The following is a 19,365-nucleotide window of genomic DNA, read 5'->3' as shown; positions in this document are numbered from 1 at the left end:
TTTAAAGGGATGAGGTGGCAACATTAGACACAGCTCCTTGAGCATAGCACTGTATACTTTTTTCACCACATGTGGAATTTCAATACAGTTTTATTCAGCACAGGGCATTGCAATGTGGTGGTACATGCTGCAACACACTGCATGTCAGGAAAAAAACTGTGTATACAACACGACTGCCACCATAGAAAACTATGCCTTTGGGTTGTGATGGAAAGAGCTGCACATCCCCAACACACCTGCTATTAGAAAGCCCTTATAAAAACTATTACAAAATACCTTGTCAGAGCAGACTGAAAAACAAAGTCCACAGAGCAGAACTAAAAACTGCCATCCACTCAGCAATTGCATGAAAGAAGCCATGCGTATGGGTTCTTTCCGGACACACAACTATGAAAGGAAAAAAAATTGACCAATAGCAAAGTGTCAGCACAGCTTCAACACATCGAATCAAGTGCTTCCACGTTTACTAGAGTGTGCCAACCGGCAGAGTAAGGTCTCCTACAAAATGGCGGCGATGAAGCTTGTTCCTCGAAGCTCCACGGTACACAAACTATGAGTCAAATATTTGCAAACTCATTCCATTAAAAAAATGTTTTCTTTCTTGACTACTCTCCGAAATTAATTTGTATTTTTTATGTCTCCTGATAACGAGAACAGACTAGGTGTATATTAAGATAAGGCTTTTGGCTCCCTCTAGTGGCGAGTGTTAATACTGCCCTTCCTAGACATGGCGGCGTTCGTGATTGTAGGGAGTGTGCTGGGTCTGCTGCTGGTTGCCGGGGCTGGGGCAGAGGACACGGCGAGTACAGAAGAGTTTGACGTTAAGCCAGGCGGTGTGGAGTACACATATACCCGGACACTGGTCAGATATCTTCTAATTGTTAAAACGCTAATGGAAATCTGTGCTGTCATTTTGAACTACATCACCTAAGATGTCCACCAGACAACCTACTGAGCGTCGTAGGTATGTGGTTCAAAGGCCGAAGGAACATCATTTTCACTGTCTGTAATTATTAAAGTGAACCTTCCACACTGTCTGCCAACACTCACTATTAGATAGGAAAGTATGTCATATTTACTTGTTTTAAACCAGTTTTTTTTAACATTTCTTCAGTTATTTCCTTGTTTCCAGACCTAGACAAATGATGTAATACATTCCTGGAGTGGAGAGGGGGTTACCTATCTAAGCACATCCTCTTGTAAGCATGCCTCAGCTAAGGGCAGAGGGATTCCAGGAATTAAATGCTACATGAATCATCTGCTCTTACTCAAGATGACCACAGCCAGGAATGCTATAGGGGGGAGTGATTTCTCAGCAAAATATTGTATGGAAACGCAAAATATATCGTTTCGCAAATAGCCCTAATGACATTTTGCCGATATAGGTGCCGATAATTCCATCCCAAGGGGTGGATGCACTGTTTGGAGGGTTTGGGGGGGCTGTGTGTATTGCAGATAGGGGGGCAGCGGAGAAAGGCAGGAGATAAGGTAAGCAGTGGATACAGACAAGCTCCCTCACTTGCCGCCACTAAATGTCATTTGCGGGTTTTTTTTCTTCACTTTCGCTTTTTTTACTTTAGCAGCGGGGCGAATGACAGCTCCTCCTCAGAGAAGAAAAAAAGCCGGAAATTGCATTTAAAAACCAGCAATGACATTTAGCGGCAACAAGTGAGAGAGCCTGTCTGAATACACTGCTCCCTCAATGTATACACTGCTCCTCTCCTACCACCCTCCTTGGACACACAGCAGCAAGATGGCTGCCCAGCGGTTTCCAAGACCAGCGTGACATCATGCTGTCTCTGTTCTTAAGTACGAGTCAGATGTAAGTTGGATGTTTGTAACTCTGGGACTGCCTGTACTGTATTGCAGCTTACTAATCCTTAGATGAGGTGGCTGCATTTGTGTTTTTTTTCTTTTTTAGGCTTTTTTCCCTCTGTTTTCACCTGGTGACCTGGCCAGTAGCACACCCCCTGCATAGGAGAGACACCACTCTGGATGAACGAGCATAGGGGGCACATATGGACAGCAGCATTGTCAATAGGGGAGGGGAGAGAACGTTAGAAGTACTAGCAGATTTATATGGACTTGATTAATAAATTGAAGCCAAACTCCTGCTAATGATATACAGTGAAGGAAATAAGTATTTGATCCCCTGCTGATTTTGAATGTTTGTCCACTCACAAAGAAATGATCAGACTAAAAAATCAAATGGTAGGTGTATTGTAACACTGAGAGACAAAATAGCAACAAAAGAAATGCATGTCTAACAAATTATGCACTGATTTGCATGTTCATGAGGAAAATAAGTATTTGATCCCCCTTCACAAAACATGACTTACTACTTGGTGGCAAATCCCTTGTTGGCAATCACAGAGGTCAGACGTTTCCTGTAGTTTGCCACCAGGTTTGCACACATCTCAGGAGGGATTTTGGCCCATTCCTCTTGGCAGATCCTCTCCAAGTCATTAAGGTTTGGTGGCTGATGTTTGGAAACTGAAACTTTCAGCTCCCTCCACAGATTTTCAATCGGATTAAGGTATGGAGACTGGCTAGGCCACTCCAGGACCTTAATGTGCTTCTTCTTGAGCCACTCCTGTGTTGTCTTGGCCGTGTGTTTTGGGTCATTGTCATGCTGGAACACCCATCCACGACCCATTTTCAATGCCTTGGCTGAGGGAAGAAGGTTCTCACCCAAAATTTGATGGTACATTGCCCCATCCATCGTCCCTTTAATGCAGTGCAGTTGTCCTGTCCCCTTAGCAGAAAAACAGCCCCAAAGCAGAATGTTTCCACCACCATGTTTGACAGTTGGGATGGTGTTCTTGGGTTCATAGGCAGCATTCCTCCTCCTCCAAACATGGCGAGTTGAGTTGATGCCAAAGAGCTCAATGTTGGTCTCAACTGTCCACAGTACTTTCTCCCAATCCTTCTCTGAATCGTTTAGATGTTCATTGCAAACTTCAGACAGGCCTGTACATGTGCCTTCTTGAGGAGGGGGATCTTGCGGACGCTGCAGGATTTCAATCCATGGTTGCATATTGTGTTACCAATGGTTTGTTAGGTGACTGTGGTCCAAGCTGCCTTGAAATCATTCACATGCTCCTTCCATGTAGTACTGGATTGATCCCTCACTTTTCTCATGATCATCCTTACCCCATGAGGTGAAATCTTGCATGGAGCTCAACCAGTCCTCCTCTGCATCATTCAGATGTTCAGTGGCAAACTTCAGACGGGCCTGGACATGTGCTTTCTTGAGCAGAAAGACCTTGCAGGCACTGCAGGATCTCAATCCTTGTTGGCGTAGTGTGTTACCAATTGTTACAGTTACAGTCTTGGTGACTGTGGTCCCAGCTGCCTAGAGATCATTGACAAGATCCCCATGTGTAGTTCTGGGATGATTCCTCACTGTTCTCATGATCATTGACAGTCCACGAGGTGAGATCTTGCATGGTGCAGCAGACCTAGGGAGACTGACAGTTGTTTTGTGTGTCTTCCATTTGCGAATGATTGCACCAACTGTTGTCAACCTCTCACCAAACTGCTTGGTGATAGTTTGGTAGCCCAGTCGAGCCTTGTGTAGGTCTACAATCTTGTCCCTGACATCCTTGAACAGCTCTTTGGTCTTTGCCATGGTGGAGAGTTTGGAATCTGATTGTTTGACTGCTCCTGTGCACAAGTGTCTTTTTTATACAGGTAACAAAATGAGATTAGCAGCACTCTTTTTAAGAGACTGCTTCTAATCTCAGCTTTTTACCTGTATGAAAGACACCTGGTAGCCAGAAATCCTGCTGAATGATAGGGGATCAAATACGTATTTCCCTCATGAGCTTGCAAATCAGTGCATAATTTGTTAGATATGCATATCTTTTGAATTTTTTTGTTGCTATTCTGTCTCTGTGTTACAATACACCTACCAGTTGATTTTTAGACTGATCATCTCTTTGTGAGTGGGCAAACATTCAAAATCAGCAGGGAATCAAATATGTATTTCCTTCACTGTATAATCCGTTACAGCAACATTTTTTTTTCTTTTAAGTTAAAAGATTTACATAAATAAAACTGACCATTGTAAGCACCCCTGTAAGTGGTAAATGGTTTGTCTCATCTCTGTAACTGATACATTTGCAGGACAGCCTGTTATTTTGAAAAACTACAGACTCACTGGCTGGATCACTAGATGAAAATTGAAGAAAGAAAGCTTAAAATAGAAAACAAATGTATCCATCACATCTAAGAATTTGTGATCTGCAATTTCATAAATGTTTGCTTTTGGATTTAATGCCATTTTAAAGCTGAATTCCAGGAAAAGTTAAAATCCTCCCTTACAGTGGGACTGTCCCTATAATGCAAGGGTTAAATGCTCATTAGGTCTAAGGGACCAGGAAAGCAGTTTTACTCTATCCAATTCTCTGCTCCCTAACAGCTGCCACTCAGCTCTACTCCACAATGTCTACAGTGGTGGACTGTTTCATGGCATCCTCAGGTCCAATGCAGGACTATAGACCTTGTATTCTATTTGATGACGTCAGAGGGCATCCGATGGCTGGAGTGTAGGAGAGAAGAAGGATCCAGGGAGCAGTCTAGAAGCAAGAGTACTACTATGCCCCAGTTGTTGGATGCCCTCTGACATCAAGGAGAGTGCAAGGTCCTTAGCTCTGCATTAAACCTAAGAAAGCCTTGGAACCATCCACTACCATAAAGCAGAGCACCAGCTGTTGGGGGGAGTGGAAGTTCGGAACTGCTATTCCTTTTCCCCTAAACCTAAATGAGCATTTAACCCTTGCAGTGTGGGGGTAGTCCAGCATCATGAGAGGATTTTTCTTTTCCCCGGAGCTCAGCTTTAGGACTCTTACTTAGGGCTCCCTATCATTAGAGCCTTACTGCAGGCAACTAAATAAATTAAGGTTAAAGCGATATTAAAAGCATTTTTTTTTTAAACAACAAACATCTCATAATTACCTGCTGTGTGCAGTGGTTTTGCATAGTGCAGCCCCTAGTCCTCCTCTTCATGGGTCCCCTGTCGGTGTTCCTGGGCCCTCCTTCCTGCCTAGTGCCCGAGAGCAAGCAGCTTGCAATGGGGGCACTCAAGTGGCTCGTTCCCGTGCTACTGCTCTGCATGTCCTTTCACACACAGAGCAATGGCTCGGCCCCACCCCCCACTCTCTCCTCATTGGATCACTGTCTGTGATTGACAGACGCTGGAGCCAATGGCTCTCTCTGTTGTCTGGATCGTGATGGAGCTCAGGTAAGTATTGGGCTTGCTGGGGGGGTCTGCTGCACACAGAAGGTTTTTTTACCTTCATGCATCCTGATCCCCCTCTTCTTGGGTCCCCTGCTGGCGCTCCTGGCCCTTGCCTAGACTCCCTCAGAGTAAGCAGCTTGCTATAGGGAAACCCAAGTAGGCTTACTCCCAAGCCGCTGCTCTGCGTGTCCATTTGGACACAGAGCATGACTCAGCCCCGCCCCTCTTTCCCTATTGGCTCACTGGCAGTGATTGACAGCAGTGGGAACCAATGGCTTCCGCTGCTGTCTCAGCCAATGAGGAGGGAGAATACCCAGAGAGAGCTGAGGCTGTCAGGTAAGTATTTGGGGGGGCTGCTGCACACAGAATGTTTTTCTAGAATGTTTTTGTAGAGTGCATGAAGGTAAAAAACCATGAGCCTTTACAACCACTTTATTTGTTTAATTAGGTCTAGGTGAATAATAAAAAAAAAAAAATATGATTTACTTGATCCTCCCCACTGCTAACCTGGTCTCCTCAGTATCTCCTTGCCATTCCCCATGCATGACTAGGGTCCTGACCAACTCAGGGTTCATGGCCTTGCATTGTACGTGTTGATACCTAGAGAGAGTCCACTGCTGGAGCGCAGGGGAGTGCCATCTGCCAGGGGAGTGGAAGATTAGGTAAGTAAACTGTTTCACAGTCCTCTTAGATAAAATGAGCAATTAACCCTTGCAGTGCAGACAATGCCCTACTGCATGCATGGGATAGTTTTACATTTTCCTGGGGTTGGGCTTTAAGGGCTCATTTACACTTGCTGTTGTGGGGGTCAGTGAAAAACAGCAACTATGGTATACTTAACTGCTCTGTGCAGTGGTTTTGCACAGAGTAGTCCTGATCTTCCTCTTCTCAGGTCCCCTGCCTGCGCCCCTGAGGAAAGAGCTACATGCAGCTTCAGCCTTTAGAACCACTTTAATAAAGTGCCGAAGACTTTTACATTTTACTTTATAGTCTAAATATGAAACTATAATTTTTGCCTTTAAGAAATGGCTTCCTTTCAAATTAAATTTAATTTACTGCTTTCCTTGGCTTTAGCTCCATACTATAAGCTTTATTTGGTTAGAGTCTTAACCTCCCTGGCGGTATGATTATTTCAGATTTTTGGTGCTGAAAGCGGTACCATTATTTTGCATGGAAATATGTATATAAAAATATGTTTTTTTTTTATTGTAGGCTGTAATTTTTAGGAATAACTCACTGAAATCTGTCCGAACAAGAGTCTATTAAACATCCCGGGTATGATAAAATTTGGAACACAAAATCATAAATTATAATTTAATAAATAATCATAAAAAATAATAATATAATAATAATACATTTAATTCAATAATATAATCAAACCGAAAACACTGAAATTTGAAATATAGCGCCAAGTTCGCACATTGCTGAGCAAAGTCGCAAAATCGTTTTCAGTGTCTGATGACGAATTTCCCCACGAATCATCACTCAATTCTGCAAGTGGTTCTTATTTACTATCACTGTTCTCTAGCCAGTCTAAAACCGCTTTTGACCTAAAGGGACAATTTTTGGACGCCATGGACGTTTCTCAGTTTCCAGGCAGAAAGAACAGACAAAATGAAGGCAGGGCACAGGGCAAAGCATTAGGGACAATATGTATGTTGAAACAGCAATGTTTTACTATGTAAAATTTGTTTGGAAAAAAAATGAAATTTTTTTAAATTTTCAAATTTCCCGCGGCCGGCGGCGCCCATACGTCCCGACGTCACAGGGACGGGAACACAGAAGCCGGATGCTGGCATCAGCCGGAGGAGATGGCCGGGGGCGCTGCAGGGGACACATCGCGGGAGCGAAGGACAAGGTAAGCTCTGCACGGAATCCCTATGCAGCGCCGCATGGTAAGCCCGAGTGTAGCTCGGGGTTACCGCTTTTGGTACTGACATTTTACCCCGAGCTACACTCGGGAATACCGCTAGGGAGGTTAAATTTTTTTTCCTTTACATCTACTGCGTAAAATGTTCTGACTCTCAGGAATGTGGTCTTCAAGGTGCTTGTTTCCATTCTGACAAGCCTTCTTTTTTTCCCTAGGGAAGCTATTCATGCAAATTTACTTATGCTGCTCAGGGAGGAACTAATGAGGTATGTATTCTGACTGTATTAAAGGGAATGTATTGTGGTTTCATATGTCTATTATGGTCATAAACATACTATAGAAAATATATATACATATGTTGAGCCATTCTACTTTTGAACCATCAGGTGGAAGGTGGCATTTTAAGCTGGCCATACATGGATCGAAATGTGGCCAGTTCAGCAGGGACCAGTTGAGATTCTATCCATGTATGGGCAAGCTGATTTTACCCAAGTCGATCGATACAACCAGCCTGTAAGATTTTTTTACGCACAATTACTGCCTGCAGCTATAGCTGCTAGCAGTAACCTTTGTGTTCTGTTGACCAGGAAGGCTCCCTGTGCTCCTCCACTGGCAGAACACAATAGCTCTGTGGGAGGGATCCCCCCATCAACAGTGACTATTTTCTTTTTTACCACCTGTGGAAATAAAGATCATAAAATCTATGGGCTGCCTTAGGCTTCTGTTACATTTGCAGTCTCTGTTTTCTTCTTTTTAAGTAAAAAAAAAAGCCTGTTTACAAAATGCATAAGCTCAAGCTAAAATCTACACGCACAGTGGTTCATCCCACATCAGAAGTATTGGTCAAAGGGTTATCTGTAAACATTCAAAGAGCACAAACAATGCAGTACTTCATGGAATGCAAGAGTTTAGCTTGGTGCAGTTGTTCACCCCTATAAATCTGGTACTTCCCTTTTCTAATTGTTTATTATTGTACCAAGCAAAACTAAACAAAATTATATGTGTTTGAAAAAGAAAAAAATCTGGTATTCCATGATGGAGAATTGCTTCACGTGCTTTTGCACACCCCTAGATCTGCAATTCCACAATGGAGATGAATATAAGGTACAGTATGTATACATTACTTGTTTACCTCACATGGAATGTCAGATGTATAGGTGTGCACGAATACCCCAGGCAATTTTATACATTCTGTAAAGAGCTCTATTCTCAGTGTTCCTTGGATATTTAGTAGTTAGATAGTTGGTAATATTGAATAAAGACACCAGTACATCCAGTTTAATGTGTGTGTGTCACTACTATTTTCAATATCCCTGTACATTGCGCTTGCTAAGAAACGCATCTAAAAGTTTGAATTTATCTGCACTCCCTGCTGACACCACCAACAGTGGAAGGAATTTCCACATCCTTACCACTCTAACAAAACCTCTTACACAGGTTAAGATCAAACTTCTTCTCATTCAACTTCATTGTGTGGCTGCATGTCCCCTTTAGAGACCCTAGGTTAAATAGTTTCTTCTTAATGCTACAGTTACCATTTAAAGATTTGTATGTTGTGATCATATGCCCTGTTAAGCATCTCTTCTCCAGGGAGAATATGTTTAATCTTTTTAGTTGTTCCTCATAACTAAAGTCCTCCAGTCCCCTTAGTAGCTTTGTTGCCCTTTTCTGGACTCTCTCCAATTCCAGCACATCCTTCCTGACAACCAGTGACCAGAACTGGATGGCAAACTCAAGATGTAGAACCAGAGTTTTGTAAAGTGGTAGAATTATAGTGTTATCTCTTAGATAACTACCCTTTTTAATGCCTATTAATAGTCTGCTAGCCTTGCATGCTACTGCTGAGCCTTGGCATTGCATGCTACTGCTCAGCCTGTGTTTTACTAGGAATCCCAGATTCTATCCTATCATCAAGTTCCCCAGAGGTTCTCTCCCTAGCGAGCAACTTGCTTTCTGGTACAATCGTTTTTATTGGAAATACTAATATAGCTGAGTACACACTGAACAAATAAGTCCCACACAGGAGTTCAAGACAATTAGAAAAGCATGTGATTACAAAAGTAGCACCTTTTTGGTGATATCCAAAGTAAAAGAGCAGTAGCATATGGCATCAGTTGCCAGACATGACAATGAGTGTCTGGGCATGGTGGCCCAGGGATGGATAAAGTGGGGGTTGGAATTTCCCATACCTTGGTGGAGGAGAAAAATAAAGTATTAAAAAATAAAAGAGTGGGGGGGGCAAGGGGAGACATAGAGGGAGGAGTAGAAAGTAAGGGGAAAGAAGGCAAATAGTCAGGAGAGAGAGACAGAAGAAGGTAACTGTGGGCTAGATGGTGCTCCACATTTGTTTGGAATATCCAGGCTGGTGGAGAACAGAGTGGGGAAAATCATAACGCTACCATGGGCTCCATACTTTGAGGCATTTGAAATTTTCTTGGGAACCATGAGGGTAGTCAAAATGCTCACCTCTGCAAACCCAATCTAGGGCTTCCTCCAGGTCCTAACAATGCTGTGCTTTGCAGCTATGGAAGGGTACGTGGCCAGCTTTTGTTGATAGGAAAAGAGGCCTGGCAGTAGGCTTTGAAGGAGTGCATGCCGGGCATCTCTGTGGAAAGGTACATGAAAAAGCGTTGAGAGAAGGCCCTAGACCCTTGACCAAAATCCCACCAGGCAGGGGCAGGACAACAGATATGGATCTCATCTCTGCATTCACCGCAGCCCCTGAAACATCTATCACTATGACAGGTTTGAGTGAGCTATGCAGGCCAGGACCCAGTACCAATGAAGGAGTACCTTGTAAGCCACCTCCATGGTGACCGTATTAAAGTGTTACTAAACCCAGGACCCTGCATTCACTATATCCGGTCTCCCACAGTACACAGGACATGGAAATGCAATTTATTTTAGTAAATATAAACTGCTAAATGCCTTTTCTCATCAGCAGCTAGAGCAGTCTTGTGACTTCAGCAGAGCACTGGTTAAAGCTTGTAGCAGTTTTCTTTCTGCTCTAGGAAGATGTAGAACCCCTGACCTCTGTTTGGAGAGTGTTGATTGGCCCTGTGCTGATCACATGCACTCTCCCAAGAAAAAAACCTCTCTAGCAATACACACTAAACTGACCATATGCAGAAGGGCTATGGGTTCAGTCTGTCTTATCAGCGTGGACATTTGAACAAGAGGGGGGGCAGAGAAGTCAGGATCAAACAGCCTTTTTAAACAATGCAGAGGATTAACTCCTTAGGTTCCACAGTGAGAGGAACCTAAGGGGTTAAGGGGCAAAAGCCTGGGGTTGGTCCAACCCCAGCAGGAAGAGTGAGTTGTTCAGGAGAGGGAGAAATGAGAGGAAGGGAGACATTACGTTGCCTGAAACGTGGGCCAAGTTCCAGAGGCGTAAACTATGGGAAATAAGGGGGCTGAGAGGAGGAAGGGGGGGCGGTGAGAGGTGAGGCAGGGAGCAGCCACAGTAGACTCGAGACTGGGATGAGGCACAATTAGGGATTTCTAGAAGCACCCACAAGGGAATATCTGAGGTTACATGTAGCATCGAGAGTTGCGAAATTTGTGCAGCCAGGTAATATTTGGGCACATTCAGGACTTCGAATCCACCTCTCAGCCAGGAATCCATAAGGGTGGTGATGGTACAGAAGAGGGAATGGTAGTTAGTAGCAAAGAGAGAAGAGTAAAAGGGGGTCAGGCGGACACCTAAATAGTCCACAGATGAGCTTGCCCAGTGGTATGGAAAGGACTCCTGAAGGTGAGAGACCATAGAGTCTGGGAGGGAAACGTTCAAGACTTTCATTTTATGGTGATTGATTTGGAGGCCGGAAATAAGTACAAAGTGTGCCAACAAATTGTGCAGATTAGGGCGCATGGTGATGGGGCTGGAGTGGGTCAGGATAGCATCCTCTGCGAATATGTTTACTTTTTTAGGACTCCGCAGCATACAAGATCAAAAGACTAAGGCCAGCATAAAAACCTGGTCCCTATGGATCAACCAGTGCAAATATTTGTTGATACGAGTGCACAAGATTTTATCCAAAAGTTTCATGTCCTTGTTTAATAAAGAAATGGGCCGGAAAGCCCAGGGGTCTTGTGCTTCTCCCTCAGATTTCGAGATCATGGAGATACAGTGAAGGAAATAAGTATTTGATCCCCTGCTGATTTTGAATGTTTGCCCACTCACAAAGAAATGATCAGTCTAAAAATCGAATGGTAGGTGTATTGTAACACGGAGAGACAGAATAGCAGCAAAAAAAAATCAAAAGAAATGCATGTCTAACAAATTATGCACTGATTTGCATGTTCATGAGGGAAATAAGTCTTTGATCCCCTTCACAAAACATGACTTAGTACTTGGTGGCAAATCCCTTGTTGGCCCACTCCTCTTGGCAGATCCTCTCCAAGTCATTAAGGTTTGGTGGTTGACATTTGGCAACTCGAACTTTCAGCACCCTCCACAGATTTTCAATCGCATTAAGGTCTGGAGACTGACTAGGCCACTCCTAGACCTTAATGTGCTTCTTCTTGAGCCATTCCTTGACCGCGTGTTTTGGGTCATTGTAATGCTGGAACACCCATCCATGACCCATTTTCAATGCCCTGGCTGAGGAAAGAAAGTTCTCACCTAAGATTTGACAGTACATTGCCCCGTCCATCGTTCCTTTGATGCGGTGCAGTTGTCCTGTCCTCTTAGCAGAAAAACACCCCCAAAGCAGAATGTTTCCACCACCATGTTTGACAGTTGGGATGGTGTTCTTGGAGTCATAGGCAGCATTCCTCCTCCTCCAAACATGGTGAGTTGAGTTGATGCCAAAGAGCTCGATTTTGATCTCATCTGACCACAAAACTTTCAACCAGTCCTCCTCTGCATCATTCAGATGTTCAGTGGCAAACTTTAGATGAGCCTGGACTGTGCTTTCTTGAGCAGAGGGACCTTGCGGGCACTGCAGGATTTCAATCCTTGTCAGCGTAGTGTGTTACCAATTGTTTTCTTGGTGACTGGTGCTTGGAGATCATTGACAAGATCATCAATTGTAGTTCTGGGATGATTCCTCACTGTTCTAATGATCAATGACATTCCACGAGGTGAGATCTTGGGCAAACATTCAAAATCAGCAGGGGATCAAATACTTATTTCCTTCACTGTATGTGCCCAAATGGAGTCGGGGTAGGGCAGCTCACTCCATTGCATAGCGTTAAAGTAGGCTGTCAGGTGAGGAGCCAACAACTGAGAAAACGTGCGGTTTTATAGGCCAGAATAGCCATCGGGACCCGGAGCTTTTGCAGGACGGATTGACTTGATGGCTAGGGTCACTTACAGTTCAGTGATATTCGCGTTCAACGGCTCTTGGATGGCAGTGGGCAAGGTATGGATGTGAAGGTCTTGGAAAACGGCTTCAGCAAGAAAGGGAACATGCTTTCCTGTAGAGAGAAGACAGGAAAGCATCAAAGGACTCCGCAATTCTTGTTAGATCTTAGGTGTGATCGCCCCCAATGGTTCAAAGTCTTATGGACTTATGAGTCCAGCTAGGTTAATTCAGTTTCCAAGCCAGCATTGCCCTTGGCTTGTTTGCGCAGGAGTAAAATTTGTGTTTAGCCCAACGGAGAGTCTCTCAGCCTGATCGGAGGCCAGGAAATCTAATTCTGGGACAATAGCGTTACGGACCTTCCAGGTTGCGGTCGAAAGGTAGGATTTCCAGGCAATGTTCACTGCAACTAATTTAGTATTGAGATTCTGAAATCTCTGTTTTTGGGCTAAAGCAATTTGAATAAGGTGGCCCCGAAAGGTGGGCCTCCCAAAATGAGATTGCCGAGGAAATGGAACCTACATTTTCTGTATAAAACAAAACAAAAAAAAGTTTGTATGCGGGTGTGTATGTCAAGGCAGGTATCCTGTGATGTGAGGGACTCATTAACTCCACTCACTAACTCCACTGGGAAGGAGGGTGATGGGGGTCATGGTCAAACCAAGGAGAGGTGCAGATTGAAATTTCAACACAAGGAAGAAAACAAAGTGGAACCAGCACATGGTCAATCCTGCAGAAGGTAATGTGAGGGTTAGAATAGTAGGTAAAATCCTGGTCACGAGGGTGATGTTCATGCCAGATGTCCAGGAGTCTGTGGAGAGCAAGAGCATGTGCATTTGTCCTTTAACCATTTGGTCATGCGAGGGGGCTGCTCCAGGGGCATAGCATCTGTTGACCAAAGAATCCAAGGCCATGTTGGTGTCCCCTATGAGAAGAAGGGTTCCAAAACTATGATGAGAGATGACTTTGAGAAGATGAGAAAAAAACTTGTGTTGAAAAGCATATAATGTGACTAGAGGGACTTTGTGCCCATTAAGGGTTCCCTGGAGGAGTAGACACCTGCTGTTTGGATCTGAAGTTTCCTTAGTGCAATGAAAAACCAAATAGCGACAGAAGGCAACGAGGGCTCCCCTATGTTTAGAAAAATAGAAAGTGGGGGGAGAAGTATATGGGGGCCAAGGAGGAGGAAAACCTGGCCACATGCAGACAAACTTAGCTGGATTTGAGGGATTGAAAAACCTTAGCCCGCTTAATCGCGGAGTTTGAACTGTGCATATTGTGAGGGCATATTTTCAATAGGGCAAGAGCCATTGTGCAGAAATGATAGATAACGGTCCTACCAGTGCCAGCAACAGGGGCCTCATTGAAGCAAACGCAACCATGCAATGGTAGTTGGGGCCCACAGGGACAGAACAGGAAAGGAGGAAAGAGAGTAGAATAAAGAAAAAAAAAAGGGAGGGGGAATTCTGAGAGGCTGAGACAGGTGCCGCTCCAAACTTTGGGGTGGATCCCGACTTCTCTTTCCCCAGCCTGGACCGGCAGAAAACTAACTGCACTCCTGTGATCCACAGGAGAAATACAGCCAAAAGAGCTTTGGCTGTACTTCTCCTTTAAGTTATGCCGAAGTCAAGGCTCAATGCATGGGCCTTGGATCGAAGTGGTTCCAAAGCATCACTGGGATTAATTCTAAGCCTAATAAAGGCATATATTGTTACCAGCGCTGTTACCTTTAAAATGTGTTAGCCACATCAGGGTATGTTTAACGTGAATCTTTTTTTGGATGCCAATGTTGGTAATCGTATTATGCTGAAAATAACATGGACCTGTAAAAAGTATTTTTGAGTATAATATTAATCACTTTTCTTCCAACAGAAATGGCAGATAACCATTGAGATGAGCGAGGATGGACAGTATTATTCCTGCTTAATATGGAGGTAAAAGAGAATATTGCTTCTTATGCAATCTAACCTAGTGCTGTATACTACAAGTACATTTTGCCTTTCACAACTGCTGTGGTCATTTTTTTTTTTTCAGGCCTATGGGGACATCTTATTTATTTTTTCTCCATTTCAAAGTGGAAGTAACAGGAGGAAAGATCGAGTTCTGTGAAGCTTATGTAAGTGTGACCATAAAAATAGCTTTTTACAATGCAGTCAAATGTAGAAAAATTTGTATTTGAAAATGACTTGGTAAATGACTCCATTAGTTAATATACACATTCTATTCTTTTTTTTTTTTTTTTTTTTTTTTTCAGTCTCAGGAAAACAAACCATTGCAGAAATCTGAATATGATGTAACTGATACAGCAGGTGAGATCTGGATTTAACTTCTTTTTTTTTTTTTTTTTTTGCCTTCTAGCCTATTATGGGGAATTCTCCTCTAAGGGCTCGTTCACACTTGACTTTTTCTAACTCTTGCCAAATGCCCCTATAGCGTTTGACAGGCGCTAGACAGGCGTTTGTGAAGCATTTTTAATGCTCCTCAAACGCTCCCAAAACGCCCTATGCGTGGTTTTGAGGCGGTTGATAGGCGTTTGCCAATCGTTAAAATCGCACCACAAACTCCTATAATGAAGTTAAATGGTATTAACGGTCCGCAAACGCCTCGCAACCGCGTCACAACCGCAGCGCAACATAGACTTGAATGGGAAGTTTCAGCTCCTCTTGACTCCATCCGAGGCGTCAGTTTTGCCACGACGCTAACTATTCTGTGTGAACAGCACTGTGTGCTGCCATGTGCAGAATTTTCATAGGCGTTTGAGAAGCATTAAAACCACTTTCCAAAAGCCTGTCTGACGCCTGCTGACAAAGCTAGTGTGAACGTAGCCTTAGACAGTTTTCTTTGGAACAAGTGTCCCAATTAGATTTTCCCTTAACTCTTGTCCTGGGGACAACTCTAAAGGTGTATTCACATGTGCAGTCCGATTTACATGCGACAACCCCAGGAGTTCCCACAACTGCCTGCGAGAAGCAGTCCTGTTGAGACCAGTGGGAAGCTGCCAGCTCCCACTGCTGTTCATGCACGCTCGCATGTCATTTTACATGCGAGTGATTGGCCTTTGACACAGACTGTCTACTTTTTTCATTAGAAATAAATGTTCCCACGTGTGCAACAGAAAAATCAACTAAGTTTACCACCACGATTTATCAGCATTTAGCAAATATACCAGATTTCTATTGGCAGGATTAAAAGCGTTTGGATTCAGCTGTTTCCTATGGGATCCCCACTTCCCCACCCCCTGTTAACTTATCACTGGCATAATAAAACTGCCTAAATGCCACTACCTCTTTAGGGTTTCACATCACCATCTGTGTGACATGAACACTATCTATTGGCTATCCAGTGCCAGAGTCCAATGCCAGTTGATGATAGCATGAAGGGATGGGAGACTGGATGGTTTAATGACCTGTCACATCCAGAAACAACACTGACAAGGAATCTGGCCTCACCTTTTTTACTTGTCATGCAGGATGCATACAACTTAAAAATGTAGCATTTTTTTATATGTGCTGTGCCAGCAACATGGCAAACAGCATAGAGGTCTTGAGTATCCAGCTGCCTAATACACTTCTCTATAGTACACCAGTTAAAAATGCTCATGATTCCTAAAGCAGTGTTGTTGATTTAAGTGCTGAGGTGGGGGTGCTGGATAGCTGTGCTTTGTGTGAGAGCAGCTTCCCAGGATGCTGTGGGTACATGGCAGCTTAGTTTATCTGAACACCAAAGCATAATAAAACAAAAAAGACATATATTTTTTTCCTGTTATGCAGCCTAACTGCATAAGTAAAAAAGGGTGGCTTCAAGTGGGTTTAAAGGACAAGTACAGCAAAGCTCTTTTGATGGTCACCGCTCTCTGCTCACAGTGGCAGTGAGAACTCAGCAATCAGCAGTCATGTGATCGCTGAGTTCTCACACATAGAGGCGGCGGGGACAGATGCAGCATCAGACCAATGCTGCCTCCACCTAGGGAAGTATAATTTTGGGGAAAAAAAACACATGCTTCTATTTTAAAGACTGAATTGATCTGAAACCAGACAAATGTGAGAGTTGCAAAGTTGTTGATTCTCTTGAGCATATGCATGCATATTTTTGCACTCTTTACAGAATCCTATTAATTCATTAATATCAATTCATTAAAGTGTATCTAAACCCAAAACAAAAAATTTTATATATTGAAGATTACTAGTCATTGGTATGGTGGCTTCTAAACTGTTAGTTTACAGACGATAGCTAGGAAGAAAGATATTCTACGGTGTAGCTCACAGAAAGTGACAAGGACTGCATTTCTTGCAAGATCAGCAGGTATTTTTTGTATTTGCTAACAATGTTCTTAGCTTGGGGGGGAAGAAAACGAACGCAGCCACCACAACTAAGGACTGTAAACTGCAAAGTATTGTACTTTTTTGTGGGTTTAGCTATCCTTTATTTCCCTATTATTATTGCTTATGTTTCTAAGTTGTCTTCAGATTGTCTGCAGATCAGACTAAGGCTGGCCATACAGTATACAATTTTCTTGTACAATTTTCCTTTAGATTTTCCAAAATCCAAAAAATGAGTTCAAACCTAAACACTTTCAATTTGTATGTTGTCAGGCAGGTCCTTGCACTATATAGTTGAAGGTAAATCTAAAAGGAAATTGAACAAGAAATTTTTAAACTACTTGCTGATATTCAAGGCAATGAAAAATAAATGAATTTGCCCAGTTCAGTTGTTTATATTCCCTATTTATTTATGGGATTCCATGCACAGTTCAAAGACATACTGGTTGGCTAATCACTGGAGTGCATGATTTTCTTCTTTTACAATTCCACATTTAGCCATTGTTTCTATGTGACACTGTAATTGTTTTTTTTCTCTTTTATGTTCAGTATCTGACAAAGCTGGTTCCTTTTCTGCATCTTTATACAAGCTATTACTCGTGGTAAAGAGTAACCGGGAAGAACTGTGAAGCAAAGAGCACAATTCTGAAAAAAATAATTATAATAAACATTTATAAATAAGCACGGGGCTTTTTAGATGGTTATATCAATGGATCTGAATTTACCAATCCAAGCAGTACATTCCAGTGATTGTTTCAGAGACTTATTTTGGATACAAGGACTCAGCTATATCAGACCTAATGTATATTGTATTTGTATAATAAATGTTTATTAAAGTAGTATTAAAGCCAAAAGCAAAACCTTTATTAAATTGCAGCTTACCAAATCTTAGATGTGATGGCTGCATTAATTTTTCTTTTTTAGGCTTTCTTTTATTTTCATCTGGTGATCTGGTCAGTAAGTGTGTTTTTATCAAAATAACAAGCTCTCATCTAAATGTATCATTTATATGAATGAGACAAACAATTTATCACTGACAGGGGTGCTTACAATGATTTGCTTTTGCTTATTTGTGTAAAACCTTTATCCTGAAAGAAAACAAACTTTAACTGCTTGTACAGTGTTAGCTGGAGTTTGGCTTTAATTTGTTTGTGTATTTTAATCTACTAATACATCTAACACTCCCCCCAGACTGACAATACTGCTGCCCAAATATGCCCCCTGTGCTCTTTCATTCAGAGTGTAGGCACATATAGGCACACGTAATACAGGAGGTGTGTTACTGGCCAGATCACCAGATGAAAAAAAGAAAACTAGTACAGCCACCACATCTACGGGGATTGGTAAACTGCAATATATTACATTTTTGGTTTTGGATTTAATACTGTTTTAAGCATCCTATATACCATCAGTTAATTTGTATTAGAATACAATTCCTGCAATAAGTATTCAACCCCTTGGAAATTTGAAGATATTTGTTTTTACTTTGACCTGAAAGTGTCTTTCTACTGTACTTGGATTTTCACTGTAGAAAAAGAAAAAACTTATTTGGTGTTCTGTGACAATAAATATGAACATTTCCAAGGAGATAGATACTTTGTATAGAAACTGTCTTGTTGAAGAAAGGAAATGTCCTTTCTAGTGATATTATGCAGTGTCATTTGTTGGAAGTTTGTGAGAGAGAAAAATGTCTTTTTTTTTTTTCTTTCACTAAAGCTGTAGTAAGTAACATTTTTTTTAAACCGCTTCCTGACCACCCTATAGCAGAATTGGGCGGCAGTGCTGCGCAAAATCATGTGTGTGTATGTATGTATATATATATATATATATATATATATATATATATATATATATGTGTGTGTGTGTGTGTGTATATGTATATGTGTGTGTGTGTGTGTGTGTGTGTGTATATATATATATATATATATATATATATATATATATATATATATATATATGTGTGTGTGTAATTTTGTATCTCCAGGTAGGGGGCACACATGCGTTATTACTGCGCCACCATTGGTGGCTTTAGCTGTCAATCACCTGGTCCCAGCCTGGTGATTCCCTGCCAGCACCTGGTGATCGCCGAGTGTCACTGACGGTGGAGAGGTCTGTATGTAAACAATACAGATTTCAGCTCCAGCACACTGCTTTGTATGGCTCTGCGTAGCAGAGCCATACAAAGCAGTGTGCTTACATGGTAAAACATGGCACACAGTAAAACACACAGCACACAGTTAACCCTTTGAGTGCCCCAAATGTTAACCCCTTCCTGCCCAGTGTCATTAGTACAGTGTCAGTGCTTTGTATTAGCACTGATCAAATACCGCAGCGCCGTATCGCAAACAATGGCCTGGTCAGGAAGGGGGTTAAATCCTCTGGAGGGCAAGTGATTAAATAAGTAAATACTTTATTGAGTATGTATGTTATGTAACCCTGGGTTAAACACACTAAATCCACCAAGGTCCATTGCAGAGTGAAGAAAGGTTGGTACTTCAATATATATATATATATATATTGATCAGTTATTTATACTATTGAGAGCATTTTGGTTGTTTTACCTGTGAATCTTGCCAGACGTCCTATTAGCGCCTCTCAATTAGTAGTGCTACCAGCCCTGCCCAATTA

The 19,365-nt window shown here is 42.4% G+C and overlaps 1 protein-coding gene across 1 annotated transcript; it reads left to right on the top strand.

The window, feature by feature from the left end:
• Positions 1-704: 704 nt before the first annotated feature.
• Positions 705-18,324, top strand: MYDGF (myeloid derived growth factor). The gene is made up of 6 exons (XM_089687877.1): positions 705-862; positions 7,328-7,378; positions 14,291-14,352; positions 14,453-14,534; positions 14,673-14,727; positions 17,287-18,324. Exons 1-6 carry the CDS (start codon positions 728-730, stop codon positions 17,364-17,366), a joined length of 465 nt encoding a protein of 154 aa, XP_089544003.1. The 5' UTR covers positions 705-727; the 3' UTR covers positions 17,367-18,324.
• The last annotated feature ends 1,041 nt before the right edge of the window (positions 18,325-19,365 follow it).

The sequence above is a fragment of the Staurois parvus genome, unplaced genomic scaffold, assembly GCF_062004578.1.
Source record: "Staurois parvus isolate SC_StPar_1 unplaced genomic scaffold, SC_StPar_1.0 ptg000439l, whole genome shotgun sequence".
NCBI lineage: Eukaryota > Metazoa > Chordata > Amphibia > Anura > Ranidae > Staurois > Staurois parvus.
This window is presented reverse-complemented; position numbering and strand designations above follow the sequence as displayed.

Bases quoted from the DNA above. Each gene is read 5' to 3' on its own strand.
- MYDGF (XM_089687877.1), top strand. From the start codon at position 728: ATGGCGGCGTTCGTGATTGTAGGGAGTGTGCTGGGTCTGCTGCTGGTT. The intron at 863-7,327 runs GTCAGATATCTT...TTTTTTCCCTAG, and splicing joins ACACATATACCCGGACACTG to GGAAGCTATTCATGCAAATT. The intron at 14,353-14,452 runs GTAAAAGAGAAT...TTTTTTTTTCAG, and splicing joins TATTCCTGCTTAATATGGAG to GCCTATGGGGACATCTTATT.